Below are 15899 nucleotides of genomic sequence, written 5' to 3' on the forward strand. Positions count from 1 at the left end.
CTCATTCCCTCAAATTACTGTCATCTTTGCGGATCCATGATGTCTTCCATGTGTCCCTGCTAAAACCCACAATCCTCTCTGCAGAAGAAGACACTCGGTTCAAAGTCCTTGAGATCTTAGATTCCTGAAGGGTCCGGAATCAGCTGCAATATCTAATCTTTTGGAAGAACTATTGATCTGAGGAAAATTCCTGGGAGCGAATCTCCAAGCCCCCGAACTCATATGCAAGTTCTACAGGAGATTTTCCCGAAAACCCAAGGCCAGAAGACTGGGAAAGGGGCTTTGGAGGTGGGAAGGTACAGTTGCCCGCTGCTTGGACTTTTGACCATGTTTGTCGCAGCCTGCTACGACTTTGGCCTGTCCCCAGCTCTTCAAGTCTTCTGCCTGTCCTGACCCTGGCGTGCTCTTGGACTGTTGCTTACCTGTTCGACCTAGGACCCATCTAAGCCCTACTGTCTGCCAGATCCCAAAGGCTCAGCCTGTGGGAGAAGCAGCTGGTGTAGGTGAAGCTCTAGGCTGTCCCCCTACAAGGTACGTTTGCCAGCTATCTGTGTAGGCCTCGTAGGTTTGCCTATGAGGCTGTGCCAACTATTCCAAAGCAACAAGGGCTCAAACCCATTCCACCCATTTCAGAGATTAGGACTCTAGCCTGGAGAAGCAAAGATGAGGGGATATATGATAGAGGTTTATAAAATTAAAGGGTGGAATGGAACGTGTAAACATTAGTCATTTGTTTATTCTTTCAGAGAGTTCAAAGACTAGGGGACATACAATGAAGTTACTAGGAGATACATTTAAAACTAGTAAGAGAGAATATTTTTTTTTACGCAATGCATAATTAAGCTCTGGAATTCATTGCCAGAGGATGTGGTGAAAGCTATTAGAGTAGTTGCATTTAAAAAAGGTTTGGGCAAGTTTCTTGGAAAAAAGTCAATAAACCACTATTAAGGTGGAGTTGCAGAAATTCACTTTTTATCCCTGGGATAAGCAGAATGGAATCTCTCTATCCCTTGGGATCCTGCCAGGTGACCTGGATTGGCCTCTGTTGGAAACAGGATATTGGGCTTGTTGGACCTTTGGTTTGACCAAGTATGGCAGATCTTCTATACTTATGTTATGCTTGAGGTTATCTTCTGTTGTCTGCCAATCAAGAAAGAGGAGAACCAATTTAGAACAATCAGCTCTGTGCCCATTAGAGCTAATCTGACGTGCAGAATTTGGTCACAGACAGAGAAGAGGTTAAGGATAATCAAGAGTCCCTTTTTCCCTTGTTCCATCATTAGTTGCATGTCATAGATAAGGGATGTGAGGACCTTTCTGTACTATATTCTGTGCGAAATCCAAATTGAGAGTGCTACAATCTTTCAGCTCTCTGGTGACTATGGTTCCCTTGAATTTGGCCAGAATGGCCAGGTTGGATAAGGGGTGGTGTGAGGCAGTACCCTAGTGTTTCCCTATTTACCTGTGCAGGACCAGGCTAGATGCCTGGTCCACCTTGTTTCTTAAGGAGACTGTGCTCTATGGGCGGGATCCTGCGGAGCAGGTTGGGCTCCGAGGGCGTAACCAGAGACTGGGGAATAAGAGCTGGGATCCAGGTGGAAGGCAGTTCCTGTAAGGTATCACTGTTCAAACACTGAGCTGAGATGAAGTTGCACTGTGAGTACTGAGAGAAGCAGTACTGAACTGTAAGTAAAGAGAGTATACTGTTCTGAAGGGAAGACAGTCTACTGCTGTGGAATCAGACTAGTTTGTCTCTAGGCCTGTGGGAATCACCGTTGTTCCCACATAAGGTGTCATGCATGGGATTTTTCGAAAGCTTTGCACAGAAAAAAGAAAAAGCCCAGCCTGAATGAAAGTGTCTGTTTAGAGTACAGAAAGAGTTTTGAAGAGGACCTGTGGCTCTAAAACAAAATACAGAGTGCAGGGGTGCACAGAGCACAGTAGCTGATGAAAGGGTGTGGCTCAGAAACTGCACTGAAGAAAAAGAAAAGTTTAAAAGTTTCAGGTAGAAAAGAAACTGTGAGTGGGCCTGGTTGCAGGTCCAGCCAGGAAGTGGTAGGTTTGTACCTGTTGCGATGCTGCTCACTGGCCTAACCGCGAGCAGCCTCTCACCTCTGCTTCCAGGCCGCCGTCATCTCCACATGGCCCAGAGGCTGCTGCCGCTGTTCCTCGTATGCGGTCCGGAGGCTGCCGCTGCTTCCGCGCGGTTTCGGCACTGCCGCAGTTCCTCCTTGCGGCGTGGAGTCGCCGTCTTGCTCCGTTCCACGGCAGGAAGCTGCCGCCGCCGCGCTCCTGTTTCGCGGCCTAGCGCCGCCTCCAGCCCTCGTCTTTGCGGTGTGGATGTTGCTGTCGCTGTCCCTGGTCCTGCCTCTCTCTCTAGGCACATGGCCTCGCCTCTTTAGAGTATTTAAAAGGCCCACGGCAGGAAAGGCCCGACGGCCCCGCCTGATGACCTCACCCGGGCGTCTCCTCTTCAGCCCTATAAAAGGGCCCTTCGCCAGTCCCTCGTCTCCTTCACAAGGAGCCAATCTGCTCCTGGATTCCTCTTCTGTTTCAGCTCTTCGTTCCAGGTGGCTCCAAGGTCTATCTTCGCTTCTTCAAGGCATTCTGTTCCTCGTGGGAATTCCCTTGTCTTCGTCCATGGTTCCTGGTCTCTCGTCAGATCTTGCGTCCTCTTCCGTCCTGTCTTCAGATGTTCCTGATGTTCCTGTCTTCAGATGTTCCTGTCTTCAGATGTCCTAGTTTCCTCTGGCTTCTCTCGTCGGATGTCCCTGTCCTCGAATGGTCCAATTCTTCGATACCCGTTTCCAGTTGTTCCAGCTCTTCAGTTCCTGTGTCCTGTGGTCCTTGATCCGCTAGTTCCTAGCTCTGGGTTTCAAGCCTAGCCTCGCCCGCCGGACCTCACCTCCAGATGACCATTCTGGGAGTAAATCCGTATCTGATCCGGTGTCCATTTCTGGTCATTGGAGTCCTCTTCCGGCTGGATCCTTCTTCGAGCGCTGCCTGGATTCCTTCTTCGTCCTGAGCTTTAGTCCTGCGCATGTCCCACTCTCCACGTGGTCCGTGACCAGCTTCCTCAGGTTATTTAGGGCGCGAAGTGGGACAGGGTGGTCCGTGACCAGCCCAAGGGGGGAGGCTGTTTAGGGCACCCTGAGGGGCAGTGCCTGCCTAAGTCTCCGAGTGCCTTTGTCTCGTCCAAGTCTCCAAGTGCCTACGTCTTATCCTTATTCCAGTGCCATCGTCTGTCCTCGACCTCTGTCCGTCCTGTCGCACCTGCTGTTTCCAGATGGCAGGGCCGAAAGGTCTATCTAGTGGCTGGAGGGCTACCCCAGAGACCAGCATTGCAATGCTGGGTCTCTTCTGGTGCGTTCGGGTACGGCAGAGGTCAGGGCTTCTGGTCTTCAGTCTTGCCTGCCTAGGTGCTCCTCCGGAGTTCCCCTCTGGAGTTGTGCCATGGCCCAAGGGTACACATTCTCCTCCGAATTGGGACTGCTCCCTAGCACTGCTGCAACAGTACCAGCTAACGGGAGAAGCCTGCGGGAAGTAGATTAGGGAATGAAACGTGATTTAGTAAATCCTAGTTATGCGGGGCTTTTTTTGTTTTTTACTTTTTTTGCCTTGAAAAGAGGAAGGAGCACTGGTGCTAAATAGGGTCCGGCCCTGGAAAAGCTGCCTGAGTGGGCTGTAAGTGTGGTGAATGGAAACCAGGGCGGAAGCCTCTTCCAGCAAGCAAGCCACTCTGCAGGGAAGGTATGCAGCCATGAGAAAACCTGGCGTGGAGCAGTCAGGGTACTGCAGTACCAGAATGCACATCTGAGAGCATGACTGAAGGAAGCTGGCAAGTCAGAATCTCCAGGAAGGAGATTGCAAGGCTCTCTTCTACCTTCCTAAGAGTTAGCGGGCCTGGGCTGATGCAAAATGGAACCAGGAAGCACACTGGGCTTGGGCAACTTCTATTTGGAGTGGAGCCTCATGGCCTTGACAAGAGGTGGCGATGCAGAGTGCCCAGGAAGGGGCACTAAAGAGTGGCCAGTGGGCTGCAACACCAATTGCCAGAGGTTGGCACTACAGGTGGTCCTGAGGAAGACCCTTTAGGATGCCCAAGCACTACGGGAGTCCGGAGATTGCTCTTATGAGAAGCCCCGAGAAGGGGGCAATGAAGAACCCTGAGAGAGGGGTCACAGACAGCCCTGAAGAGGGCAACACAGAGTGCCCAGGAGGAAGCAGTATTGAGAAAGTAGAAGTTGGCACTTCAGGAGGTCTCGAGGAAGACCCTGTAGTATGCCCAAACACTACCGGGAATCAAGAGACAACTCCCGTGAGAAGCCCAGATAGAGATGGCACGGAAAGGCAAATGAGAAATGCCATGGAGAGCCCAGAGGGTGGCGCTGTGGAGACCCCAGCGAGTGAGGCTGCCGGAAGAGCCAGTGATCGGCGTGGGCAAGTGGCCAGAATGTACAAAGATGGAAACTGTGGAGAGCCCAGAGGATGGCGCTATGGAGACTCCAGCAACTGAGGATACAGAGGGGCTAAGGAGGATCTCTACATCAGAGATGCCAGGAAGCGGGCGCAGCTGGTTATAGAGGAGCCAACACTTAGTCCATAAAGCTTCATCAGGATGGAATTTGAACCCAGAGCCAGCAAAGGACTTAGTTAAAGGACTGGGGATGTGCACTGCGCAAACTGCTTCACTGGGTGTCAAGAGTAACCCTAAGAGATGGTGGTGAGCATGTCATCGTCCCCGTTCCCAAGCGTAGCTGGCAGGAAGCCAGAGGAAGGGGAATGGGATGTCTTGGACTCTCCTGGATGGGATGCTTGGCCCGACAGGTCCAAGCTGAGGGCAGGAGTATGTGAGGTAGTGCCTGTTTACCTGTGCAGGACCAGGCTAGACACCTGGTCCACCTTAAATTCCTTAAGGAGTGTATGCTGTATGGATGGGATCCTGTGGGGCTCAGAGACTGGGGAATAAGAGCTGGGATCCAGGTGGGGATAACCAGACCAGGCCCAGCTCTCCAAGAAGAAGGCAACTTCTGTAACTTAACACTGAGCTGAGACGAAGCTGAGCTATGAGCACTGAGGGAAGCAGTACTGAGCTGTAAGTAAAGAGAGTGTTATGGTTAAGCGGTGTTTGGGTGGATTCTCGGGTACTGTGGCAGATGACCACGCCCACGGGGAGGAGCCACGCAAGGCGCCACAGCACTGGGCTAAACGCAGACGCACAAACACAGAATTAGTTCTTTGATTAGACAGCTTGGAGTGACCACCAGAGGTGGCAGTAGTGAGGCAGTCTGGATGTAGCAGTCTCAGGACCCTCAGCAGAGGGCGCCTGTCTCACCCCGTTGGTATAGGGGAAGTCCGGTGTAGGTTTCCCAGCAAGGCAGTGCTGTGGGTGAGAGAGACTGAGAGTTACATTACTCACTCGATGGTTGCTGTAGGTATGCGATTCCATCAGGTACTTGGCACCGAGGCAGGGAGAGCAGGCCCTCGAGGAGCGAGTACCTGATCCCTGTAAGGCACCTGAAATAAAGCAGAAGGCCCCCGAGGAGCGGGTACCCAGGTTAGCAATACCCTGAAGGGCAGAGAGAAGGCTTCCAGCGGGAGCACGGAAGTGGCAGAGTAGCTCAGACCGGCTGAGACCAATCCGTTGCTAACTCAGCGAGCTAGCAACAAAGTTCAGGCTATATACCCGGATGGCGTGACGTCAGTAGAGGGGAACGCCCCCGAGGTTCGCTCCATTGCTGGAATAAAGACGTGGGTGGCGTGCACGCGTGCACCCTCGTAGGCCCTTGGGAGGAGCATGGCAGGAGGTAGCACCATAGCCGTTCCGGGGACGCCGGAGAGCTCGGCTTGTAAACGTGGCGGCAGCCATTTTCCCTAGGGATGCGGGAGGAGCCGTGAACAAGGTGAGGCAAACGGGGCGAAGCCGTCCAGCACCGAGTGCACTGTTGTGAAAGGAAGCGGTCTGTTGTTGTGCATGTGTGAAGCCCTGTGATAAGCAAGGCTGGACTCAGATTTATGGGAACCCCCGCTCGTTGCCACACTGCTGGGAAGGAGCTGGGTTTCTTTTTAGTGGATTTGATATTGTTTGTCATCAAGAGGGCTGGGAAGTGCCCTTGTTGGAGGGCATTATTGGAACTGCCACAGAAAATGTTCAGGGAATGGCTTTTAAATTTACTGGCGCATGAGGAGTAGCTCAGAGGCTGAGAGCCAAGGGAAGCAGGGATCAAATCCCAGTGCTGCTGCTCCTCGTCGCGTCACTTGCCATTATCTCAGGTACAAATTTAGGGAAATGCCTGAATGTTGTCTGCCATGAGTTACCAATGAAAAGGCACAAGCTAAATCTAACTAAATAGGTAGTAATGGTTCAATAAAAGGCATAGCAGCATAGTGAGATGCTAACGGCTCCTCGTGTGGCCTCCAGTCTGCAGAAAGGAGAACATCGAGCACTTAAGAGATTTAACCCTCAGTCACCTCTGTGCGGGTTTAGCCCACTATAAGGAAATCAAATGCATCCTCCTGCTGCATAACTAGGGCTGATGAGAGTAAGACCAAGGCAGGGGAAGAAGAAAGTCCAAATGAACATAATTATTATTCTTTTTTGCATTTGATTTTTATATCCCAGAATTCTCCAGTTAATAGAACTGGACTGATAATTGCTGTAAGAGTCTGGGCTGGCTCCCGGACCCTTGGCTGCTATTGTTGGGTGGAAGGGGTCGAGGGAGTAAAACTGTCCCTGCCCCCACAAAGGTAGCGCGGAAGCTTTTAACTGCTTATCCTCGCAGCCACTAATTTTCAGAGAGAACAAAGTGTGATTTGCCTTTGAAAATTGTCACCAAATGAATACAGGATAAAAGTGCTTGTTCAGAATTTCCCCCAAAATGTGGAAATGTAAGAAAAATCCTCAAAAATAAATTAAACCTTGCAGTAAGGGAAGACAAGGATGGAGCCCAACCACCGATTAAAAACCCAGACAGTGACATTAGTGGAGTCCTGGTGCTAAAAGCTGCTTTCTCAGTTTAACAAAATGATTAGGTTATTGAAAGTCCGCTTTTGTTATTCTCGCTGGGACCGCAATGAGAGGAGTTTGCTTATAGGTTGTCCTGCCCTTTCCCCACAGCACTGCCAATACCTCCCCCCGGAGCACCCCCAACAGCTCCCCTGCCCTGCGGAAGCGCCTGCTGCTCTCCTCGAAGCCCTCCGACCCGGAGACCATGGTAGAGAAGGGAGTGGACAGCTCCTCGGAGAAGACCTCAGCTCCTCCCCTGCAGCCGCCGCAGCAGCAGCCACCGCCCCCCAGCAACCCCCTCAACTACCCTCTCAGCGGCCGCAGCTTCATCAGGAACAGCAAGGTGAGCGCCATAGGGAAGGGACACGGGTACAGGGAGTCCTCCTGCTGAAGGGCCGACAATCTCAGACCATCAATTTCACAGCCCCTGTGAAAACCAACTAAGGTTGAGCACCGAAATGTGGGCTACAGGGGTGGAGTTAAGGAGGGAAAACAGGTGCCCAGCACTGATTTTCCGCACTAGGCACCGAGCGTATGTACTAACCTGTGTCATTTCTCATGCTTTTCTTTCCTTGCAAATCAACAAGTTAGAAAAACGGCAAAACTTGGTAGCAAAAGATTTTGCAAAGCAATACCTGCATCTCACTGAGACGTAGTTCACTTCCCCAGTAATAGTTTGAGCTACTTTGCATGATTGTGCATCGCAGCATCTCATTTACTATGGATTTGAATAACATTTTGCACTCAGGAAAACTGCATGAAATTTTATTCCCTGTGAAGGCAAACAAAATTGCCAAACATCGCTTCACGCGCTGAAACCCATATAATGTACATTATCACAATTAGTGTGCGGCATTTTGGGTTTTAGCAGGCAAAATGCAGTTTGCAAAGTTGGCATCTTAGAGTCATGTAAGTGGGAATGAGCCTGTAAGTAAAGAAGGCTTAAGCAGTACCCCTAACCCCCTCAGGGTTAACCCTGTGGCCTCTCAGAGGCTTAGGTCTGCCTACACCTGTGCATGTGCTCCTTACACTAGTGGTCCATCACCCGCTCACTGGGTTCCTGCTTATCTCTGGGCAAGTACAAGACATTCCCTGAGGGTTTTCTGGAGACATGGGTTTCACTATTCCAAGAAAAATGTTTAAATTAGCATATTACTAAATGTTTTCATGTTATTTAGCTGTTTTAATTTAGTATGATTGTATATTGTTAATTTATTTGTTTTATTGTACATTTTACTTTTGTATTTTATTTTAATTTTATTTCCTTTTTACATGTTTTATTTTTAAATTTTATGTATGTTACTTTGTACATCGCATAGACCTGTTGTTAGTGTTAGGTGATTCATAAATTCTAATAAACGTAAAAATACTTGGTACGTTTGCTGGCCTGCAGGATGTCCCCACGAGCCAGCTCACTCGCCCCTGAACGCCGCAGATACCAAGATTTACTTTCGTGGCACGGATTCCGCCACTTTCTCACCAGGATCCACTCTCCTTACTTTGTTTTTTAAATCATGAACACCACCGTCCACCCTATAGTCCTTTTATTATTTTTCTCAAAAAAGGTTTTTTTGTTTTTATGTATTCCAAAAATATTTCTATAAAAAAGTGTGAAAAGTTCAGAGCAAAGATAGAAACAGTTCACCAGTTGAACATTCAAAAACTCCAAAGATGTTAAACAGAGAGGGGTAGATTTTCAAATAGCGCGATTTGGCGTACTTTTGTTGGCGCATCAGGCGCAAACAAAAGTACGCTGGATGTTAGCGGATACGCGCGCGCAAGGCTATCGATTCCGTATAGCCAGCGCGCGCCGAGCCGCGCAGCCTACCCCCGTTCCCTCCGAGGCCGCTCTGAAATCGGAGCGGCCTCGGAGGGAACTTTCTTTTGCCCTCCCCTCACCTTCCCCTCCCTTCCTCTACCTAACCCACCCTCCCGGCCCTGTCTAAACCCCCCCTTACCTTTGTCGGGGGATTTACGCCTCCCGGAGGGAGACGTAAATCCCTGCGCGCCAGCGGGCCGCTAGCGTGCCGGGACGCGACCTGGGGGCGGGTCTGGAGGGCGTGGCCACGCCCCCGGACCGCCCCGGGCCGTAACCACGCCCCCGGGCCCGCCCCCGAAATGCTCCCGACACGCCCCGAAAACGCCGCGCGGATCGGGCCCACCCCCGACACGCCCCCTCTGAAAACCCCGGGACTTACGCGAGTCCCGGGGCTCTGCGCGCGCCGGTGAGCCTTTGTAAAATAGGCTCACCGGCGCGCAGGGCCCTGCTCGCCTAAATCCGCCCGGATTTAGGCGGATTTAGGCGAGCAGGGCTCTGAAAATCCGCCCCAGATTGTTCTAAATGTCACTTAGCTTGAGCTTAAATCCTGAGCGTTCCATTCCACCGTTGGCAGATTTACCCCAGCAAGGCCCAGTTTGGAATTGCTTCTTCATCAGCCTTGCTGGGGTAAATCTGCCAACGGTGGAATGGAACGCTCAGGATTTAAGCTCAGGATTTAAGCTCAAGCTAAGTGACATTTAGAACAATCTCTGTTTAACATCTTTGGAGTTTTTGAATGTTCAACTGGTGAACTGTTTCTATCTTTGCTCTGAACTTTTCACACTTTTTTTATAGAAATATTTTTGGAATACATAAAAACAAAAAAACTTTTTTGAGAAAAATAATAAAAGGACGGTGGTGTTCATGATTTAAAAAACAAAGTAAGGCATACCAGGATGGTGCCCAGAAAGGTTTATGAAATATCACCCTACACTCTGTAAAAATGTTGTTAAAAATTCTTTTGGGTCTGTGAAAAGTAAGTTTGAAGTTTATTTTTAAATTATAGACCAGTTTTGGTGAATTTATTGAAAGAGATTAAGATGCAGTAATATCTAGAGGATAATATATTTAAAAGAATCATTGGATGTGGGTTGTTTAGTGTGATGAAAATTATCTGGCTACGTGTAACTGGTTAGGCTTTTGCTATCTGGCCTTGTGTGCCTGGATAACACCACTTAATCGGATTTCTTCAACGCTAAGTCGTACACTAATCAACTTTTACTTCTATTTGTGCCTTTTTGTAAACCGTTGTGATGGTAATCTAACTTAATGACGATGTAGAAAAGTTTTTAAATAAATAAATAAATCCTGCCAGGTGATGAGTTATCTGATAAGTGGCTCGGTATTTAGGTGGATAAGTTGTGAGTTATTGGTTGAGGCACAGGGAGACGCAGTGGCAGTGCAAGTCTCTGCTCCTTCCTCTCACCCTCAGGTCTTCCCTCTCCTGATTGCCTCAGGCGGGGAATCGATGTATTTAACCTGATTGATCGATTCAGAATTGCTTGATTTATAATTTTCTGTTATCTTTTTTCTTGCAGAAGATGCAGAGCTGGTACAGCGTAAGTCTGACATTTTATTTTCTTCTTTAATAATTGTCTTGCCCCTTGCTCCCTCTGCCTCTCTCCATCTCTCATAGAATTCGACAGCAGAGAAGAAACCTAAGGGCCAATTGTGCCCCCAGACACCCCCTCCCCGGCTGATGGAAGGTGTGGGGGTGATCTGCACAGAGAAACAGTTACTTCCCTTAAGAACTTGTTGGGCAGACTGCATGGACCCATGAGGGTCTTTATCTACTTTATTACGCCTGGCAGCTAAGGATCTTCTGTGCTCATCCCCGTCCACCTCCCATCAATGGAGCCTTAGACCATCACCTCCTCTTCTGGAGCTTGCATCTTCCTGTGCATTATTGAGATCTTGGAATGTCCCTGTCATATCCCCCATCTCTCCTCTCTTCTAACAGATATGAGACAGGTACTTAGCTTCCTGTCTCATCTCTTTTCTGAACATCTCTCAGTCTTCGTCACCCCCTCTCTGTGCTCCTCCTGTGCCCTCTCTCTCACGTATGTTTCTGTGATCCGTACACTGAGAACTGGGGCTAAGTCCAGCTCTGCGTCGATGCCACACAATGAGGAAAACAGCCAAAAGCTGCACACACAATCTGTGGATCCACAGCTAAGAGTAAAGCCTGCGGGTCAGACAGGGAAATGAAATAAGGATTTTGAAAGCATGGACACGATCCTCCCTGCAGGAAGTGTGATTTGCCGGTCACTTGCACTGCAATGCTTTCTGGAGGCCGAGAAGACGGGGCTATCTTTTTTTTTTTTTTTTAATGTCGCTTGTACACCACTTGCTCAGTCCTACCATCCGGCTTTCAGAGACTGATGGGGGAACAGGGATCTCTGGCTCTGCTTCTGGTTTTCTCTCCTTCCCAACCTATGGCCATGGAAAAGGGTTTGGTGTCTGTTTAGGGAGCCGCAGGGTCAGAAAGAGGAGATACCCGGACAAAGGCTACAACAGATACAGAGGTGCAAAAATACTTAAGCATTAGAGAGTTTAATACTCAGATGTATTCATGTTATACATTTATTCCACGTTGTTTTTCACAGTAAATCTCTATTTTACACACACAAGGCAAGGGGGTAACCTACACAGACCAGACTGGGTGGGCCATTTGCGTCTTTTCTATTATTTACTATGTAAAAAATGTGTGCATTTTTGAGAACAGCAATGATTTCTTGCAAATATTATTCGTAAGACAAAAAAAAATCTAGATTTTGCTGCATTCTTGCTGGACAATGCAGAAAAATATGTGCACATAGGGAGGCTACATTTCAAAGGTCCCATCTCAAAAAAGGTAGAGCAGATATACAAAAGGCACAAAGAAGGGTGACAGGTGATAAAGGGGATGAAAAGATTACAAGTCTTTAGCATGGAAAGGAGATGCCTGAGAGGGAATGTGAGTGGGATTTATAAAATTATGAGTGGGGTGGAACAGGTAAGTAGGGAACGGTTATTTACCCTTTTAAGCAACACTAGGAATAGGGGACACCTCGTAAAACTAGCAGCCAGCAGATTTAAAACAAATTGTAGGAAGTATTTTTTTAACTCCGCACACAACCATAAAAACATATGTTCAAGCCATGTAATCTGTTGCCAGAGGATGTGATCAAATAAAGAAACATGATACAGCCAGTCTGGTCTGCCCATCCACACCGACTATTCAGCTTTACAACCTTCACCAGTCCGAGAGAGGTCCCCTGTATTTATCCCATGCTGTGCTGAATTTCGATAACTGTTCAAGTCACCACTACCTCCAGAGGGGAGGCTGTTCCATGCATCCACCAGCCTCTTTCTAAAGAAATATTTCCTTACATTACTCCTCATCCTATTATTTATTTATTTATTTATTTATTTAAATGATTTATATACCGGAGGTTCCTGTATAATATACATATCACCCCGGTTCACAAGGAACAGTAACTGTCGCTACATTTAGCGGTTTACATAGAACAGAATAAGAATAAAACAGGAGTTTTTACATTGAACAAAATAAAGTAAACAAGTTTTTTACATTGCACAAATTAATCGAAGTAGGTTACTTTTCTTCGTGTTCTTGGCTCTAGGGGAAAGCTTGTTTGAACAGCCAAGTCTTAAGTTTCTTTTTAAATGTAGTGTGGCATGGTTCCAGACGAAGGTCTGGAGGGAGCGAGTTCCAAAGTGAAGGGCCCGCTGTGGATAATGCACGTTTTCTCAGAACGGATTTCGCCGGTTGTGTGATTAGTCTGTTCTGATAGGCGCTTCTGGTTGGTTTCACGGATGTGTGAAGTTGAATTTGAAATGTTAGGTTGAGAGGTGCGATGTTGTGTAAGGCCTTATGTATCATCATTACCCCTTGTTCTAGAGCCTCCTGAGCTTGGAAATCTTGGAGGTATTTAAATGTCTGTCTCATCTCCCCCTGTTCCTTTAGGGTGTACATGTTTAGATCTTTGTCAGTCTCCATATGACCATTTTAGCAGCCACCTCTGGACTGACTCTATGCTCTTTATATCCTTTTGAAGGTGGGGTCTCCAGAACTGCTCACAGTATTCTAAATGAGGTCTCACCAGGACTTATACAGGGGCAATATCATCTCTTTTTCTACTCACCATTCTTCTCCCTGTGCAGCTAAGCATCGTCCTGACTTTTTCCGTCACACCTCCAGATCCTCTCTTCTTTCGTGGTTAGAAGACGTTCACCCTGTTTACTGTACTTTATCCTTGCATTTTTTAGCATTAAATCTTAGCTGCCAGATCCTAAACCGTTCCTCGACCTTCTCTTGATTCCTCTTCATGTTTTCCTCACCTTCCTGGTGGTCTATCCTGTTGCAGATTTTAGTTTCAGCGGTGAAAAAACAAACCTTTCCCGACAATCCTGCAGTGTCACTCGTGCAACCCCTACCTTCAGTTCTAACTTTACACACGAATCCAACAATTAAGGGGTGGAACTGCACAGAATAACCTAACTTTGGTTGGCAGAATAGAACAAATTAAGTAAATTCCTTGTGAACTGATTGGTAACAACATATTAGATCTTGTGCTGGTAGTAATTTTCTAGTTGCCCTGGTTTACTTTTATATTTTCAGCAATAGGAGTCTACAAAGGAAACAACCCAAAACTACATACCTCATAAATTTATAAATATATATTGCAGTCTGAAAGAATAAGATAATACTTAATACTTCCAAGCATCAATACTTAAAAATTCCAAGCTTGTGGTACCGTTCGAATAGGACCGCAAACAGAGACTCTGAACGTAGAGGTGTAAGTTAGATCTCACAGGCTAGCTAATTTTACTTCCATGACGGTTGAAGAAAAGGTAGGTTCTTTGGCAGGTTTTTCTCATTTCTCTCAACAGGTATCAGAAACTATTAGTAACTGAAGGATGGCTGGGATCCATTGTATCGCCAAAACTGTTGCCATTGTTAGCCATTCTACTGCCATCCAGACAGATGTCCTGATCCACAGTGAGGAACCGGCTCAGTGTGAAAGATGTCTGCAGAATAACTCCATTAGGAAATAGGTGGCAGAACTCAAAAAGGAAATGGCAAGAGGAAGTTTCCGGGAGAATGAAGACTACATTCATAAAATGCTTATCAAGGCATCTAAGTTGGGGAACTCAAGCAGAGTGGAAGGTGAAACTGGTCCACAAGATGACAACCAGATTACTATGGCTACTAGACCCTACACCATGGCTTCAATTTCCCTTAAACTGAAGAACTGATGTACATCCTTGGAAGTGGAGGAGGAGATGGCATTCCATGATGAGGAGGAACTAGGACATGCAAACCCCAAAGCTGCAGGTACAGCAACCACTGCATCTAGAAGTGGTGGCTGTTGGTGACTCGCTCTGAGAGGCACAGAGGCGTCCATCTGCCGACCAGACATGTTGTCCCAGGAACCAACATGTCTGCCAAGTGCCAAAATGCAAGACATTACGGAGAGATTGCCAAAAATCCTCAAGCCTACTGACCACTGTCCGATGCTGTTCATCCATGTTGGCACGAATAAAACTACTAGGTACCACACAGATGGTATCAAAAGTGACTTCATGGCTCTGGGAGAGAGTAAAGTAGAAAGGTGCACAGGTGGTATTCTTCTCAATCCTCCCAATTAAGGATAAAGGCCCAGGCAGGGAAGCTCACATCCTGGAGATAAATGCATGGCTACATAGATGGTGTCGACATAAGTGTTTTGACTTCTTGGATTGTTTCAAGGATTGCTGAGCAGAGATGGGATCCATTTGTTGAGGAAGCGTCTTTCAACACAGAATGGCAAACCTACTGAGGAGGGCTTTAAACTAGACTCATCGGGAATGGATGAACAAAACACTAAGGCAAGTACAACATTAAATACTTGTATAGAAATGGGAAATATGGGGAAAAAAGGCAATATTTGGAAAGTTATGTACACTAATGCTCATAGTATAAGAACATAAGACTTGCCATACTGAGTCAGACCAAAGGTCAATCAAGTCCAGTATCCTGTTTCCAACAGTGGCCAATTCAGGTCACAGTAACCTGGTAGGATCCCAAGGGTTAGATAGAATCCATGCTGCTGATACTAAGAATAAGCAGTGGATTTCTGCAACTCTACCTTAATAATGGTTAATGGACTTTTCCTCCAGGAACTTGTCCAAACCTTTTTTAAACGCAGCTACACTAATTGCTAGAGGATGTGGAGAAAGCTAAGAATTCCAGAGCTTAATTATGGGTTGAGTAAAAAAATACATTTAAAACTAATATTAGAAAATATCACCTAAAAATCTCATTGTATGTCCCTTGGTCTTTGTACTTTTCAAAAGAGTAAACAACGGATTCACATTTGTGTTCCATTCCACTGCCTCTACTCCCAGATCTAGAGGCAGTCATAGAAGAAGATGATTTAGATATAGAAGCTGTCATGGAGACCTGGTACATGGAAAACCATGACTGGGATATAGTTATACTTTGCTACAATCTATTCAGAAAGGACCGGGTAGGAAGGAAGCGTGGCATTTATATATAAAGAAAAGTATTAAAGCAACAGCATTGCTGCCCTTACGAGATAAAGAGGAGGCGCATTGTGGGTTAATCTGGAAAGAGGGAATGGAACATCTTTTTATATTGGTATAATATACAGACCTCCATCACAGACAGAGGAGATGGAAAGAGATTTAATGGAGGATATTCACAGGATTGCTGGTGCTGCTGCTAGGGGATCCCAACTTCAGTATCTTCTAGAAGGAGGGAGATTCTGGATTCTCTGCAAGGATAAATGTTCTGTCAACTAGTAACGGAACCCTCCTGGGAGGGAGTGATAATGGAGCTGGTGCTCACCAAAAAAGAAGAAAAAATAGCAAAAATGGTAAAACAGGGGACACGACTTATTATTATTTTTTTTTTTAGATGCATTCGAGATAGAAGGAAGTGCAAAATTGCCACTGTGAGACTCAAAGGTGAAGGGGAGGAATATGTAGAGGCTGATGAGGAATAAGCAAAATTGCTTAAATATTTCTGTTCGGTGTTCACTGTGGAAGGGCCTGGAGCAGGACCACATA

General features: G+C 47.1%; 1 protein-coding gene across 4 annotated transcripts in view; it reads left to right on the top strand.

Annotated features, from left to right (window-relative positions):
• The window catches only part of GRAMD1A (GRAM domain containing 1A), a 279381-nt gene that overhangs the window by 129816 nt on the left and 133666 nt on the right, over positions 1 to 15899 (top strand). For 3 of the 4 annotated variants that reach the window (XM_029576479.1, XM_029576480.1, XM_029576481.1), the window contains 2 exons: positions 7118 to 7349; positions 10364 to 10384. In XM_029576479.1, coding sequence (XP_029432339.1) covers positions 7118 to 7349; positions 10364 to 10384 — 253 coding nt within the window. Of the gene's footprint in view, positions 1 to 451; positions 532 to 7117; positions 7350 to 10363; positions 10385 to 15899 lie in introns of those variants that run through there. The other variant, XM_029576482.1, reaches the window with a different exon arrangement.

The sequence above is a fragment of the Rhinatrema bivittatum genome, chromosome 14 (genome assembly GCF_901001135.1).
Source record: "Rhinatrema bivittatum chromosome 14, aRhiBiv1.1, whole genome shotgun sequence".
Taxonomy (NCBI): domain Eukaryota; kingdom Metazoa; phylum Chordata; class Amphibia; order Gymnophiona; family Rhinatrematidae; genus Rhinatrema; species Rhinatrema bivittatum.